This window comes from Harmonia axyridis, chromosome X (genome assembly GCF_914767665.1).
Source record: "Harmonia axyridis chromosome X, icHarAxyr1.1, whole genome shotgun sequence".
In the NCBI taxonomy this organism is placed as follows: domain Eukaryota; kingdom Metazoa; phylum Arthropoda; class Insecta; order Coleoptera; family Coccinellidae; genus Harmonia; species Harmonia axyridis.
Genome location: NC_059508.1, coordinates 9942614 through 9955587, shown reverse-complemented (window position 1 = coordinate 9955587; position 12974 = coordinate 9942614). Strand labels below are relative to the sequence as shown.

The window sequence follows — 12974 nt, the reverse complement described above, 5'->3', positions numbered from 1 at the left end:
AATGTTTATGGTAAAAAATTTTTTGTAACGGAGATATATCAGAAACATAGACTCTATGATTGAATGAAACATTGCACTCAAAGTTGCCTACCTCATTAACATTTGACGATATTTTGAAATGTTTCAAATGTCAACGATATGAATAATTTTGAAATGTTTCAAAAGTTTAAGATAAAAATCATCATGAAATGTTTCAAAATAAATGATTACAAGATGTTCTGGAATATAACAATAGACGACAAAAAAAATGAGCAACATACGATACTTCAGTTTTAAGTGGTTTCGATTATGTGGCAAAGGATTTATATGGTAAGTCTTCACTTAACGGTCATTGCAATGAATGATGAATCAACAGAAACAGCCATCACCATTTATTATTGTACATATAAATAAAAAAAATCCTATACAAATTCAGTTATTTTTACAGTGTTGTAGGATATGAGCATATAAAATATAAAAATGATATTTCGGAAATGATACATCCTAATTGAAGTACAAAAATAGTATTGGTATACATAAAAAAAAGATATACAAATTTAGTTTTATACAAAGTACGAATTCATCATCTTATACGTTAACTTATATTGAATAAAATGAATATAGGTATTCAAGCTTCCTAATTTCATAGTAAAGGCAGTGTAGTTCCTCCACGTACAAAATAACTTCTCTATCTATTCTTACGCTTTTGTAAGAATAATGTTATCGAAGTTGAGTATTTAGTTTCAGCGAATCCTCAACAAAAATTGTTGGAGGTTGGACTAACCTTTAGACCAGTAAGTATAAGCGAACTGTATCTTGAAGCTTCCGTTTTTCAAGATATCGGAAAAACTGGATAGATTTTCCGTTTTTCGATATATCATGGAAAACTTTGACTGCATAAAGTCTAAAGTAGGTATATAACGACAACCTTCGAGTGAGATATATATTTCAAGAAATAAAAAATATCCTATAAGCAAATTTAACTAGAAATGATCACGTTTTATGTGTCTAATTTATTTCTCTGATAAAAGCATCGAAGTTCTCTAAATTTACGTATTGATTGAGCTCGAAAACTGGAGTGTACGGTTCACCCCAACATATTTTTATTTAGTCCCATTCTCCAATGTACATAGTGCGCTGTGGTTGACTGGGTATGTAGGACCTTGTGGGAATTGGTAATCTGCCATAAATTTGGTTATAAGGAGACTCTATAGCATCAGTGTCTGAAACAGAAAAAAAAAAGTTAGATTTACGTACCTACATTTTAATTTTTTTTTTAAATTTACCTATACCGCTTTCGTAGCTCCTGGTATGCCACATGTGAGGTGGCAGGTGGTGATTGATTTGATGGTGGTGCATCATCGGAAGTGGAGCAGGTTGATTTATTGAAAATCTTTTGGTTGGTACTGTATCTTTGGTTTTGGATTTTGAGACAAAATTTGGAACCCTGGCTCTCAATCCACAGTAGTAAGGATCATCTGAATGAAAAAAACGATAATAAACGATAATGAAGTATTGAAATTTCAGTTTATTTTCTAACGCTGAGATGGCACAATTGTTTCTGATTCCCACATAGTTTGAGCATATAGGCCAATTGAAAAGTCCCCGGTCTGATGCACAGATGGCGGTGCTAGTATTAAATACATATGGTTTTTATTTAGTACCAACCTTCAAACGATACGTGTCAAAATTTGACAGCAGTCCGAGTGTAGCTACTTTTGTTATTTGAAAAAAGATGGAAAAAAAGAATTTCGTGTGCTGATACAATATTGTTTTTTGAAGGGAAAAAATACAGTTGAAGCAAAATCTTGGCTTGATGAAGAGTTTCCGGGGTCTGCACCAGGAAAATCAACCATCTTTGATTAGTATGCTAAGGTTAAACGTGGTGAAATGAGCACCGAAGACGGCGAACGCAGTGGATGCTCAAAAGAGAGAAGAAAAAAATCAAAAAAGTCCACAAAATAATTTTGAGAGACCGTAAAGTGGGGTTAATCGAGATGGCAGACATTGTGAAGATTTCATCTGAACGTGTACATCATATCATTCACGAATATTTGTACATCAGAAAGCTGTGTGCAAAATGGGTGCCACGCGAGCTCACAATCGATCAAAAGTAACAACTTATTAATTATTTTGAGCAGTGTTTGAAGCTTTTTAAGTGCAATAAACCTGAATTTTTGCGTCGATATGTGAAATAGATGGAAGATGGCTCCATCATTTCACTCTGGAGTCCAATCGACAGTCAGCTGAGTGGACTGCACACGATGAACCGAATCCAAAGCGAGGAAAAACACAACAGTCAGCATGCAAGGTTATGGCATCAGTATTTCGGGGATGCGCAAGATATAATATTCATTGATTATCTCCAGAAGTGCCAGACCATCAACAGCGATTATTATATAGCGTTATTGGACCGTTTAAAGAATGAAATCGTTAAAAAACGGCCCCATTTGAAGAAAAAAAGGTGCTGCTTTATCAAGACAATGCGCCGTGTCACAAATAAATGACAAAATTGCATGAATTGGGCTTCGAATTGCTTCTAGATCCAGCGTATTCGCCAGATCTGGCCCCCAGCGACTTTTTCCTGTTCTCAGATCTCAAAAGAATGCTCGCTGGAAAGGAATTTAGCGCCAATGAAGAAGTAATCGCCGAAACTGCAGCCTTTTCTGAAGCGAAAGACAAATCGTACTACAAAATGTTATTTAAAAGTTGAAAGATCGCTATAAACGCTGTATCGCCCTCGAAGACAACTATGTTGAATAATAAAATCGAATTTTGCCAAAAAAAAGTGTTTTACTATTGTAGACCGGGAAGTTTTCAATTGCTTTAGTTTTACGAACTGTGACTCCAAAAATTTTCATTGTTGTTTTGAATTTCAACAATTTCAATGCGTTTTTAAAGCGCTTTTGGAAGACATTAAAAAAAACTAATATTTCAATCGATAGAAACTAACTACAGAACTGGATATTTGCTTATTATGATATATTAAAGGTATGAAGGTTTTACTATGGTAGACCGGGGACTTTTCAATGGGCCTGTTATTTTTAGATAATATTGAATATTCGTAGAGTAGATATGTTAAACAAATGAAAAAAATCTGAAAGGGAAATGTAGTTGATTGGCATTGGTTTACAGCCTCCACTAGTATTCATAAAAGTAAGAAGTTGTGGGTTAAATCTGCATTGTATGAAAATCAATGAATTAGTTAGAAGAAAAAGTATTCGAACTGAACTGGTCGAATGGAACTATTTCCACTTCTGTGCATTCGGATGAATTTTTTCACCAAAACAATCGTCTGATTTCTCCATTCAATCGAAAATGAGATTTTTAACTAACTTGACCTAAATTCGAAAGTGTTTGTTTACTTTTCACATTAATTATTCCATTTCAGGTATAAAATCTTCGGTGAGCACAACCGTGAAGTACTCTTGTATTAATACAATGATAGATTTAATACATGACCGCCAATTGCAATTCTTACCGTATTTTTTGTTCTTGGATTTTTCCTTTCGCGAACTGGGGAATGGCTTCAATCTGCTTTCTTCCTCTTGGTGGTCATCATAATCAGGCTGTTGAAAAATGATCATTATTTTCGTGAAAGTAGAATGGCATTTCTGTTTAATTCTATTTACAACTTCACACTTCATAATTCAAACGAGCTGTACAATAACATTCGATTTGTATTGTATGAAAGTCCTATACCTTACCCATAAGATCAATAGAACCAATAAATAAATTCACGGAAGGATACATCTAATGAACAGATGTTCGTTCCTATATTAGATCCACCTAATTTTATATGCTTTTTGAGATTTCTTTTATACGATGTTTAATTAACAGTGATTATATTGATTATCCAACAGTGAATATTTTGATATTTATTCCCAGGGAATAGATGGGTATTTATTTATGTTGAAAACATAATAATTAATCTTTCTGGTTGCGTAGAATCTACCTATATGAAAAAAAATGAAACTTGAAAGATAACTTTGTATAAAATTCTTTGTAAGTTATTCTCAAGGTCTAAAACTCGATATAATTTATTGATTTATTGGGATCTAGAGTAAGGAGTAGAAACAAGAATGCGATAACGAAAAAAAATGTTTCAGAAGCAGTATTTTATAAATCATTCATGTATTAGCAAAAAGGAAAAGTTACAGAAAGCGGATAATTAACAAGAAATCAGTGAAAAAATCGAAATGTAGGAGATTAATTATTGATTAGGCGAGTACGACAATCAACTTCTTGAAATACTTACTTATTGATTGAACTAGTTCTTGATGACATCTCCAGAAAAATATGATTCGAGCAATTTATTTGATTTTTCAATTCTTTTCTCATTGATTTCTTATATCCAAAGAAATTTTACTCAAAAAAATATAAGCAAAGACGTAAAGTTAATGCAATGTGTTTGGTGAGATATGTCAAAAAATCAGGAGGTCACTGAAATGATTTTGTGAACACTCCATGATTCTGAGTATGATATAAAAAGTACCATATGAAAAAACAGGGTGGTTTCATGTTTCACCACTTTCGGACCAGCCTGTACAATCGAAAATAATTTAAGCTTATGCGCTGAGTACTGTCAATTCTGTCAAAATTTGAATAATTTTCCTAGCCCAAAATTCCCCTGTATATAAGCCAAAGGTGCTACGCAGCAATACTGGAAATAATAACTTGTGAGGTCTTATGAGAAATTGCATGAAATGAACAAAATATGAACTTGGCATAATCTGCAGATGATGCCAGATTACAGGACATGTCCCAGTACGAGAATTAAAGTTGTATGCCGCCAAGCAATAATTTTGTACGTGGTGCACCTGAAGAAGCTTCAAATACTGATTTCACTGAGCTGATGATAGTATCCTAGAGGATGCAAATGAAGGTCAAAAATGCTGATAGTCGATTTTCATGCACGAATGCAGTGTTCAGTATGATACCATTAAAGCGCATCTTTTTTGCTACCACTACTGTCTACCGACAAAGATATCTCATATGGATGCCTAATTCAAAGGCACCCGGTAATAATAGAAATAATTGAGTTACTCAATTACAGATTCGGTATGGCGCCTGAAAATGTTATCGGTATCTAAGCACTTCTGGAATTGAGCAGTGGAGATTATTGTAATTATTACCTTGCCAGTGACCTGGCTGGATCAAATATTGAAATGGAAACTCATTTCATGGATGCATAAGAGGCCTTCCGAATAGCTGGATTTAAATGAGTCACGTAGATTCGGTATTTTTCGATTTCGAAATTAGAGTTCATTTTGTGTCGAGCGTCGTTATTGCAGCTTCTGAAAATTGAAGAACTGCATCCTTAATAACCTATCCAATTAGAAAACGACATTCAGAGTGGAATAAAATCGAGTTGGAGGGTGTTGACTTATAGAGATTATCGACTTGCCAATTATCGACCAATATCGACCTTCCAAACTATTCGAAAAAATTGTGTGCAATCGTATGATTGAATTAATCGATAAATTCAATATCGTAGGCAGTTGCCGTACTGGCAACTTCTCACCGCAAGGAACAATCCACACAAACAGCAACTTATGACCTACTTAACAGAATATATTATTCTCTGGATTCTGGCAGGCATATTGCTGCCCTGATCTTCGATTTACCCAGGACATTTGACACTCTTTATTTCAATTTCTTGCACAATAAACCGATCAATCTAGTATTTTTTAGATTGGCTGACTAATTATTTACAGTTATGGTGTACCCCAGGGGTCCGTTATTGGCCTGTTGTTGTTCATTTTATTTATAGTCGACTTGAATGAGTCGATTCCACTCAGGATTTTGACAATGTTTTCTGACGATACGTCTATAGTCATATGGAAGATCTAAAGAATCAGCTGAAACATCTTTTTCATGGGTTTAAGAAATGGTGTAGGAAGAATGCACATAGAAAAAACTGAATGTGTCCATTTGAAAACTAAGAGTTCCCATGATGATGTATTGAGTTTTCACTTTGAGGGCTTCAATTTCCAATCTGTGGACTGCCCAAAGTTTTTGGTAATTTTCTTGAATCGCTATCTGAGATAGGAGCAGCAGATAGCTGACCTCTGTAGGAGGGTGAACAGTTTCTGTTACGCTGTTTCACGCATAAAGCAATCCATGCCAAAGTCAGCAATGTTATCAGTGTATTACTGCCTTGTATATTTTCACCTTCATTATAATATGATATTTTTTGGTAACTAAGTGGACTTTAAGATACTGAAAGAGGGTCATGCGCACTATGTTCAGCATACCCTTTAGTTTAGAGAGTCTTGCAAATCCTTTTTTGCAAGTATCTACATTCTTAAATTGTTGATATAAAAACATGAAAACTAATAGGTATTCGATGGATAGAAATTCAAGGTTTCACAACTATAATACTGGTCAATTCTAATATCTATAATTCAAACGAAAATAATCAGTGCTTTTTCAAATCTTAAAGTTTAAAAATCCTTGATATTATTAATTCATATCAATTCGATGTTCAGAATTCGACACGCTTATTATGAAGCTGTCAGTTTGTATAATCATTTTTCAATTGAATGGAATTAAATTGACTGTTATTTACGTGGTCCAACTATCATACCATTGTCGAATATAATGAACAGTACTATCCATAATTCGAAAGTTGGAACCTTTTTTTCTCTTATACGATGATTGAAAACTCAATTGTAAACGATCGAGGACAACACAATTATCCGATTGCCATAAAATAGCCTGTGCTCACTTTTTAGATATTATTTGGATTTTATGGTATTTACTTTCTCTTTTGCAGTGGCGTGTTGCAATGAGTCTATGAAATTCAGTGTTTATTGTAAAAAAAACAACGATAACATGATTATTATATAGACTTTCGTCTTTTTGCAACAGATGGCTACGATCAAAATTAGTATCTAAATATATACAGGGTCTTCCTAAATTGGAGGTACAAACGAAAGTGAGAGATTCTTTGGACCATTTTAAGAAAAAGAGTTCTCTATAAAAATGGACCTTGCAAACGCTTTGTTTTCGAAATACCTACTGAGTGTTAACGTTTGAGTTTTTTTCTCATAGCACCTTCCCTTCACAAGATATTCAACTTGAATTTGTCACAGATATTCCAATTTGAAGTTTTCATCATGTGATATGTTAATTATGAATGTGAATCTACAGGGTGATATTTGGTTTCTTGTAATTTTGTCGTATCTGATATCGATTTCTAGAAAAAATTTCAAACAATTCTCTAGTAATCCTCAAGAAAATCTAAGTTATTATAAAGGTCCAATGATTAAGCTGTGATGAACAAATAAATTCTAAGTTTTGGTACTTATTTACCCAACCTGTAAAAAACTATATCATCACAAAAAAGTAGGACAACAAGAAACACCATGTATGTCGAAAACAAAACATTTGCGGGCCCATTTTCATAGGACTTTTTTTCCTAAAATTGCACAAGTAATCATTTTGCTCTGTACCTCCAATTTATGGAACATCCTATATATTAGATTGTTACAAGATACATAGAATAATATATAGGATATATACTTCATGCATTATGTATTGTTTATAAACCATTGTCCAACGATATGTGTTTGCTTCATAGAGTAATTGAAATGTCAGATCATCAGCCAAATTTTCGTAATTGTACTTATCTGCTTTAATAATTCCAAAAGACAATAGAAAGTTGATATAAAGAAGCGAATAATATCCAACATTCAATAAGAAGTAGCACATAAATACCAGCGAACATCGGAATATACATAAACACTAGAAACATTTATTTGCAGTTCACTGTTGTTTGGTATAGCCATGATGAGGGCATATTATGAGAGAAATATTGAAGCAGCAGGAATGTAGGTAGACATGGCGAAGGCTAAGTAAAACGTCGTGGATATAAAAAAAGACCAATAATTTGGAGCTGTTGAAACACAAGAAAATCAAACTCAACGGGCATAATCAAAAACAAGGTTGAGGTAAGCATCAATTACATGATATCTACCAGAATGAAGAAAATACAAAAAGAAAAAGAAATACGATTTCCAAGTGTGTAATATCATACGATAATTATCTATCATAACCATTGTCAAACAGAAGATTTCCACGTTATTTCATAGGAATCATAATCGAAAGTAAACCAGAGAGAATGCATGTCATCAAGGGAGAGTAGCGATATACCGGTTTCACCCTTATTATGGTTCTCTGATAAGGGAAAGAAAGGTTATGTTCATGTCATTTTTGTTGATATATTCACCAGATAGATAATTAATATTGTATGATATAACACACTTGGAAATCGTACTTCTTTTTCTTTTTGTATTTTCTTCATTCATTACCAAGTGCAGGTGTTAGCCAATTTTATATTATTTATTATCTTCCAGATTATATTGGTTGTTGTTATTTTTCGTGAAATGAACAAAATTTGATGGACCATATTTTTAATTATCTTCAGGTTTCGCGTTGTGTGAAATTGTAGGTTTGTACTTAAGATTGAATCTTCTCACCTTGGGGATGTCATGTGGGTACGTAACGTTCTCTCTTGGTGGAAGTTTTGGAGGTTTCTCACTTCTGCGTTGGGCGTGCTGTTGACTCTGCAGGAGTAGTTGTTCACGAGCTGCTGCCACATTACCGTTAAAACCGGAACTGCCGGAAGAACCACTTCCGTTTCCGGCTATGCTGTAAGGGTCTTCATCTGGTATAGGAATTCTGGGTCTGTTTTTGATGTCCATCACTCGTTGAACTGAATAAATTGAATGGTACTGTGATAAACGTTTACAACATAGCGTTTTTGGTACTGACCTGGAGGTAATTTTGACTTCAACATATCCATTGCTACGACGTTTATGATAAGAACCCATATGGGGCATTCTAGTAATTCGGATTCATTCTTTACAAAAGCTATAGCGCTCAAACACTGACATTCTAACCTTCTCCTATCAGGGTAGGCACGCCTCAGTTCTCTATTTACATTTGATTGGAATTTTTTCATATCGAATAGCTGGAAGGGTAAATACATTATTTTATGTACCCAATGGAGAAAAAGTGACAAGTATTTACCTTCACAGGTTTGTCTACTTCTAACGCACAATTTGGCAGTTTCAAGATCTCGTTTCCAATGGAATTTTCATCGTCTTGACCTGTGTTTTTGATGTAGACGTTGCATTTGGATACTCTCTTGATTAGGATGTTACCAGCGTCGTCCATCTTGATTTTCACTCCCTGAAATATAAACACGATGAAGAAAATCTTTCTTTTTAATTTGTGATTTTTTTTTTAATTTGTTTGAAGAGAATGGAAGAACTTACATGCCCAATGTGCCTTTTGAACTCTTCCGTCTTTTGATCTCGCATTGGATTGTCGAAACCACACAAACCGATACTGAAAAAAAAAAAAAAATTAACGTTAATACTCAAAGTTAATGTGGTAATATTTTATTGAGAAGACCGTTGGTTCTCTATCTACAGACAACTTCTTGAATTTCTTGGCAATTATAACTCTTGAAGGTCGTCTGGGAATGGAAAAATAATGGAACATTTAAGATAGGGTGGTAAACTCAGGTGTCGCTATTTCCAGTTCTCTGAAGTGGCGTGCGTAAAATACGCAAATTGGGTCTTTATTTCCCTGAATTATGAAAACAGGTACATATCTCGATAGCCATCAAGAGCACAAAGTATAAACTTTGGTGCAGTAGCGTAGGCTGCATGCATGACTAACTTCGTGAATGTACATTTAATTTGGTTGGAAAACGTTTGCGTTTTGGTTAGACAATAAATTGAAACAATTCCAAAAGGAAAAACAAAGATTTTATTTTTTCTTGTCATAAGACGAATGAGATTTTTTTTCATTTTGTTGGCCTTTTTGGTGTGGCTCAAATTGGTTAGTCAATTTTTTAGAAAGAATATTGTAGATTAAAACTAATTATTCATTTTAATGATGCGCTATGAAGATCTAGTGGCTCTTCCTATGTAAAATAATCTGTTGCGAAGCATTTTTGTTCTTCACCGATCATCGAGATACGTTCAGTTGGCGAGAAGATATTGGCTTCTTGTAATAACATTGTTTATGTAATGAAATTAAAAGATATTGCTGGTGTTCGCTCACAATTACGTATAGAATTCAACTTAGAGGCTTGGAAACAGTAGGTGCGGAAATATTGCAAAACACGGACTGACACAAATGCCATAAAGTAATATTTTTATCATATTATCAAGTTACCTTTCTAATCCTACACAGTCAGTGCGCAGTGTGGCAGAATGGATTGTTGGATGTAAATAAAATGAAACTAGGTATACCACGTGTTTCTTAGAAACAGTTGCGAAATGTCCATGTTGTTATAGTTTAGGAAATAATGAATCGTATGATTCCTATCTTTGGCGCTCGCGAACTTATGCTATGATTTTGTAATTGAATGCACCGAGCCCATTTTCTATATGGGTAGTACCTTAGGAACTCCCTCATTGCTTTCTTTGATCTATTCTCAACCAAATTTGGCCTTTTTAAAACTTTTATTAATAGAAATAATGGACTAAATCTGTGCACAAAAGTATGGTCACTAGATTATCTAAACTCCTTTTTTTTTGCTTTTTTTCGTGCCTATTTTGATAGCTTTTCATGAGCTTTATTTCGTCTAGATGGCTGGCATTGTTTTGTTCACCATAAATTTTTTGTTCCTAATTCATTTGTTGGTTTTAATAGGCCAAACTGATGAAAATTGGAATAATCTGAAATAGGCACGAAAGCAATATTAGGCATGGCAGGCCGGTCCAGAAATCGTCAGAAAAACGGCATTCAGTACATTGAAATTGAAATCATTTGAAATGGTGCCTTTTTTGAGAGCTTTTCATGAGTTTATTTTCTTCTAGATGGCTGGCATTGTTTTGTTCACCATAAACTTTTTATTCCTAATTCATTTGTTGGTTTCAATTGGTCGACCTGATGAAAATTAGAATAAGCTAACATAGGCATGGGAAAGGGCACGAAGGCAATATTAGGCATGGCAGGCCGGTCCAGAAAACGTCAGAAAAAAGTCATTCGGTACATTGAAATAGAAATAATTTGGAATGGTGACTAGCCTTTTTTCGTGCCTATTTCGATAGCTTTTCATGAGCTTAATTTTGTCTAGATGGCTGGCATTGTTTTGTTCACCATAAATCTTTTATTCCTAATTCATTTGTTGGTTTTAATTGGTCGAACTGATGAAAATTAGAATAAGCTAACATAGGCATGGAAAAGGGTACGAAGGCAATATTAGGCATGTCAGGCCGGTCCAGAAAACGTCAGAAAAAAGGCATTCAGTACATTGATATTGAAATCATTTGAAATGGTGACTAGCCTGTTTTCGTGCCTATTCCGATAGCTTTTCTTGAGCTTAATTTCCTCTAGATGGCTGGCATTGTTTTGTTCACCATCCATTTTTTGTTCCTCATTAATTTGTTGGTTTAAATTGGTCAAACTGATGAAAATTGGAATAATCTGACATAGGCATGGGAATAGGCACAAAAGCAATATTAGGCATGGCAGGCCGGTCCAGAAATCGTCAGAAAAACGGCATTCAGTACATTGAAATTGAAATCATTTGAAATGGTGACTAGCCTGTTTTCGTGCCTATTTTGATAGCTTTTCATGAGCTTAATTTCCTTAAGATGGCTGGCATTGTTTTGTTCACCATCCATTTTTTGTTCCTTATCAATTTTTTGGTTTTAATTGTTCAAACTGATGAAAATTGGAATAATCTGACATGGGCATGGGAATAGGCACGAAAGCAATATTAGGCATGGCAGGCCGGTCCAGAAATCGTCAGAAAAACGGCATTCAGTACATTGAAATCTTTTGATATGGTGACCAGCTCAGGTTCTAAAGAGAAACCTAATGAGTTGGCAATTTTCTGATATTACCGCATGCCCAATACGACGCCGAAGGTACACGGTGGTGCCACCGCCCATGGCCCTACCTTATTGTTTCGTCAGAATCGCATTATGAAAGACATGACCACCATATTTGTGTTTTAAGAGCAGATAGAAATGCACAGTTCACTGAATTTTAAATTGCGCACAACCATTACGGACATAACCCTATAAATAACTGTTCTGCAACCGGCAAATAAAAGACACTGCACATTTTACCAGAGATTATACCGATAAAGTTGCCTAACCACACCTGTAGTGCTTGGGTACCACCAAATCGACCAAATCTCAGTCACCTAACCCGAGAATCGTGCACGAAAGCGAAAGTTGATATTTGAATGAAGCTCGTGAAAACGGTTCATTTTTTTTTCACCGACCAACGGAATGACTGCAGATCGGTCGAGATTCAGAACGGGATATTTGTCCGCAATTCAAATGAAAACGGAACCCTCATTAGTCTACTCACCTGCCTGTCTGGGATACGAGATCGATCTGTACATGGGCCGTAAGATAATAGAGATTCACTTCTTGGTTAAACCATTTTTGAACATTGCAATATTGAGGTCCCGGAAATTTAACATTTGTTTGTGAGATTTTATTCTGAATATACAAACCAAATTTCATCAAAATCACAGCAATAGAACGCGACATCCGGGATTTTGACATTTGCGCATACTCTATAGTTTATCTGAAAAATCAATAAATCGTATGGGTTTGTTCACTGTTCAAGCATGGTACCAACGCCCAATTTTCATTGAAAATTGTAGAAGTTAATGCTGTTTCATGAAGTTGCCGACAAACAGACAAAAGTTTTTCAGAAATATATAAAGTACATTTTGAGAGTGAAAATGTTGAAATCGGAGAAATTTTTCATTCCAATTGTGATCACAACACTTTACATAGACTGTGTTTCGTCTTATCTTCACAATAGAAGTGCAAACTACTTTCATCGGCCCGGAACCTTTCTGTTGAATAGGCAAATGTACCTACAAGAAAGAGTTTCAGGAGAAGGAAAAAACAGAAAGAGAAACACTCTTGCGGAATCTTCCTGGGTTGGATCATTCCAGAGATTTTCTTCCAAAATTTGACACTGCGAGATCCAAAAAGTATTTG

The 12974-nt window shown here is 34.7% G+C and overlaps 1 protein-coding gene across 2 annotated transcripts in view; it reads right to left on the bottom strand.

Moving 5' to 3' along the window:
• Positions 1–348: 348 nt before the first annotated feature.
• The window catches only part of LOC123685778, an 80026-nt gene continuing 67400 nt past the window's right edge, over positions 349–12974 (bottom strand). For both annotated transcript variants that reach the window (XM_045625656.1, XM_045625655.1), the window contains exons 4-10: positions 9264–9336; positions 9016–9177; positions 8758–8956; positions 8463–8698; positions 3461–3548; positions 1266–1457; positions 349–1202 (exon numbers count right to left, since the gene is read on the bottom strand). In XM_045625656.1, the coding sequence (XP_045481612.1) occupies positions 1087–1202; positions 1266–1457; positions 3461–3548; positions 8463–8698; positions 8758–8956; positions 9016–9177; positions 9264–9336 (1066 nt within the window). In that variant the 3' untranslated portion in view covers positions 349–1086. The remainder of the gene's footprint in view (positions 1203–1265; positions 1458–3460; positions 3549–8462; positions 8699–8757; positions 8957–9015; positions 9178–9263; positions 9337–12974) is intronic.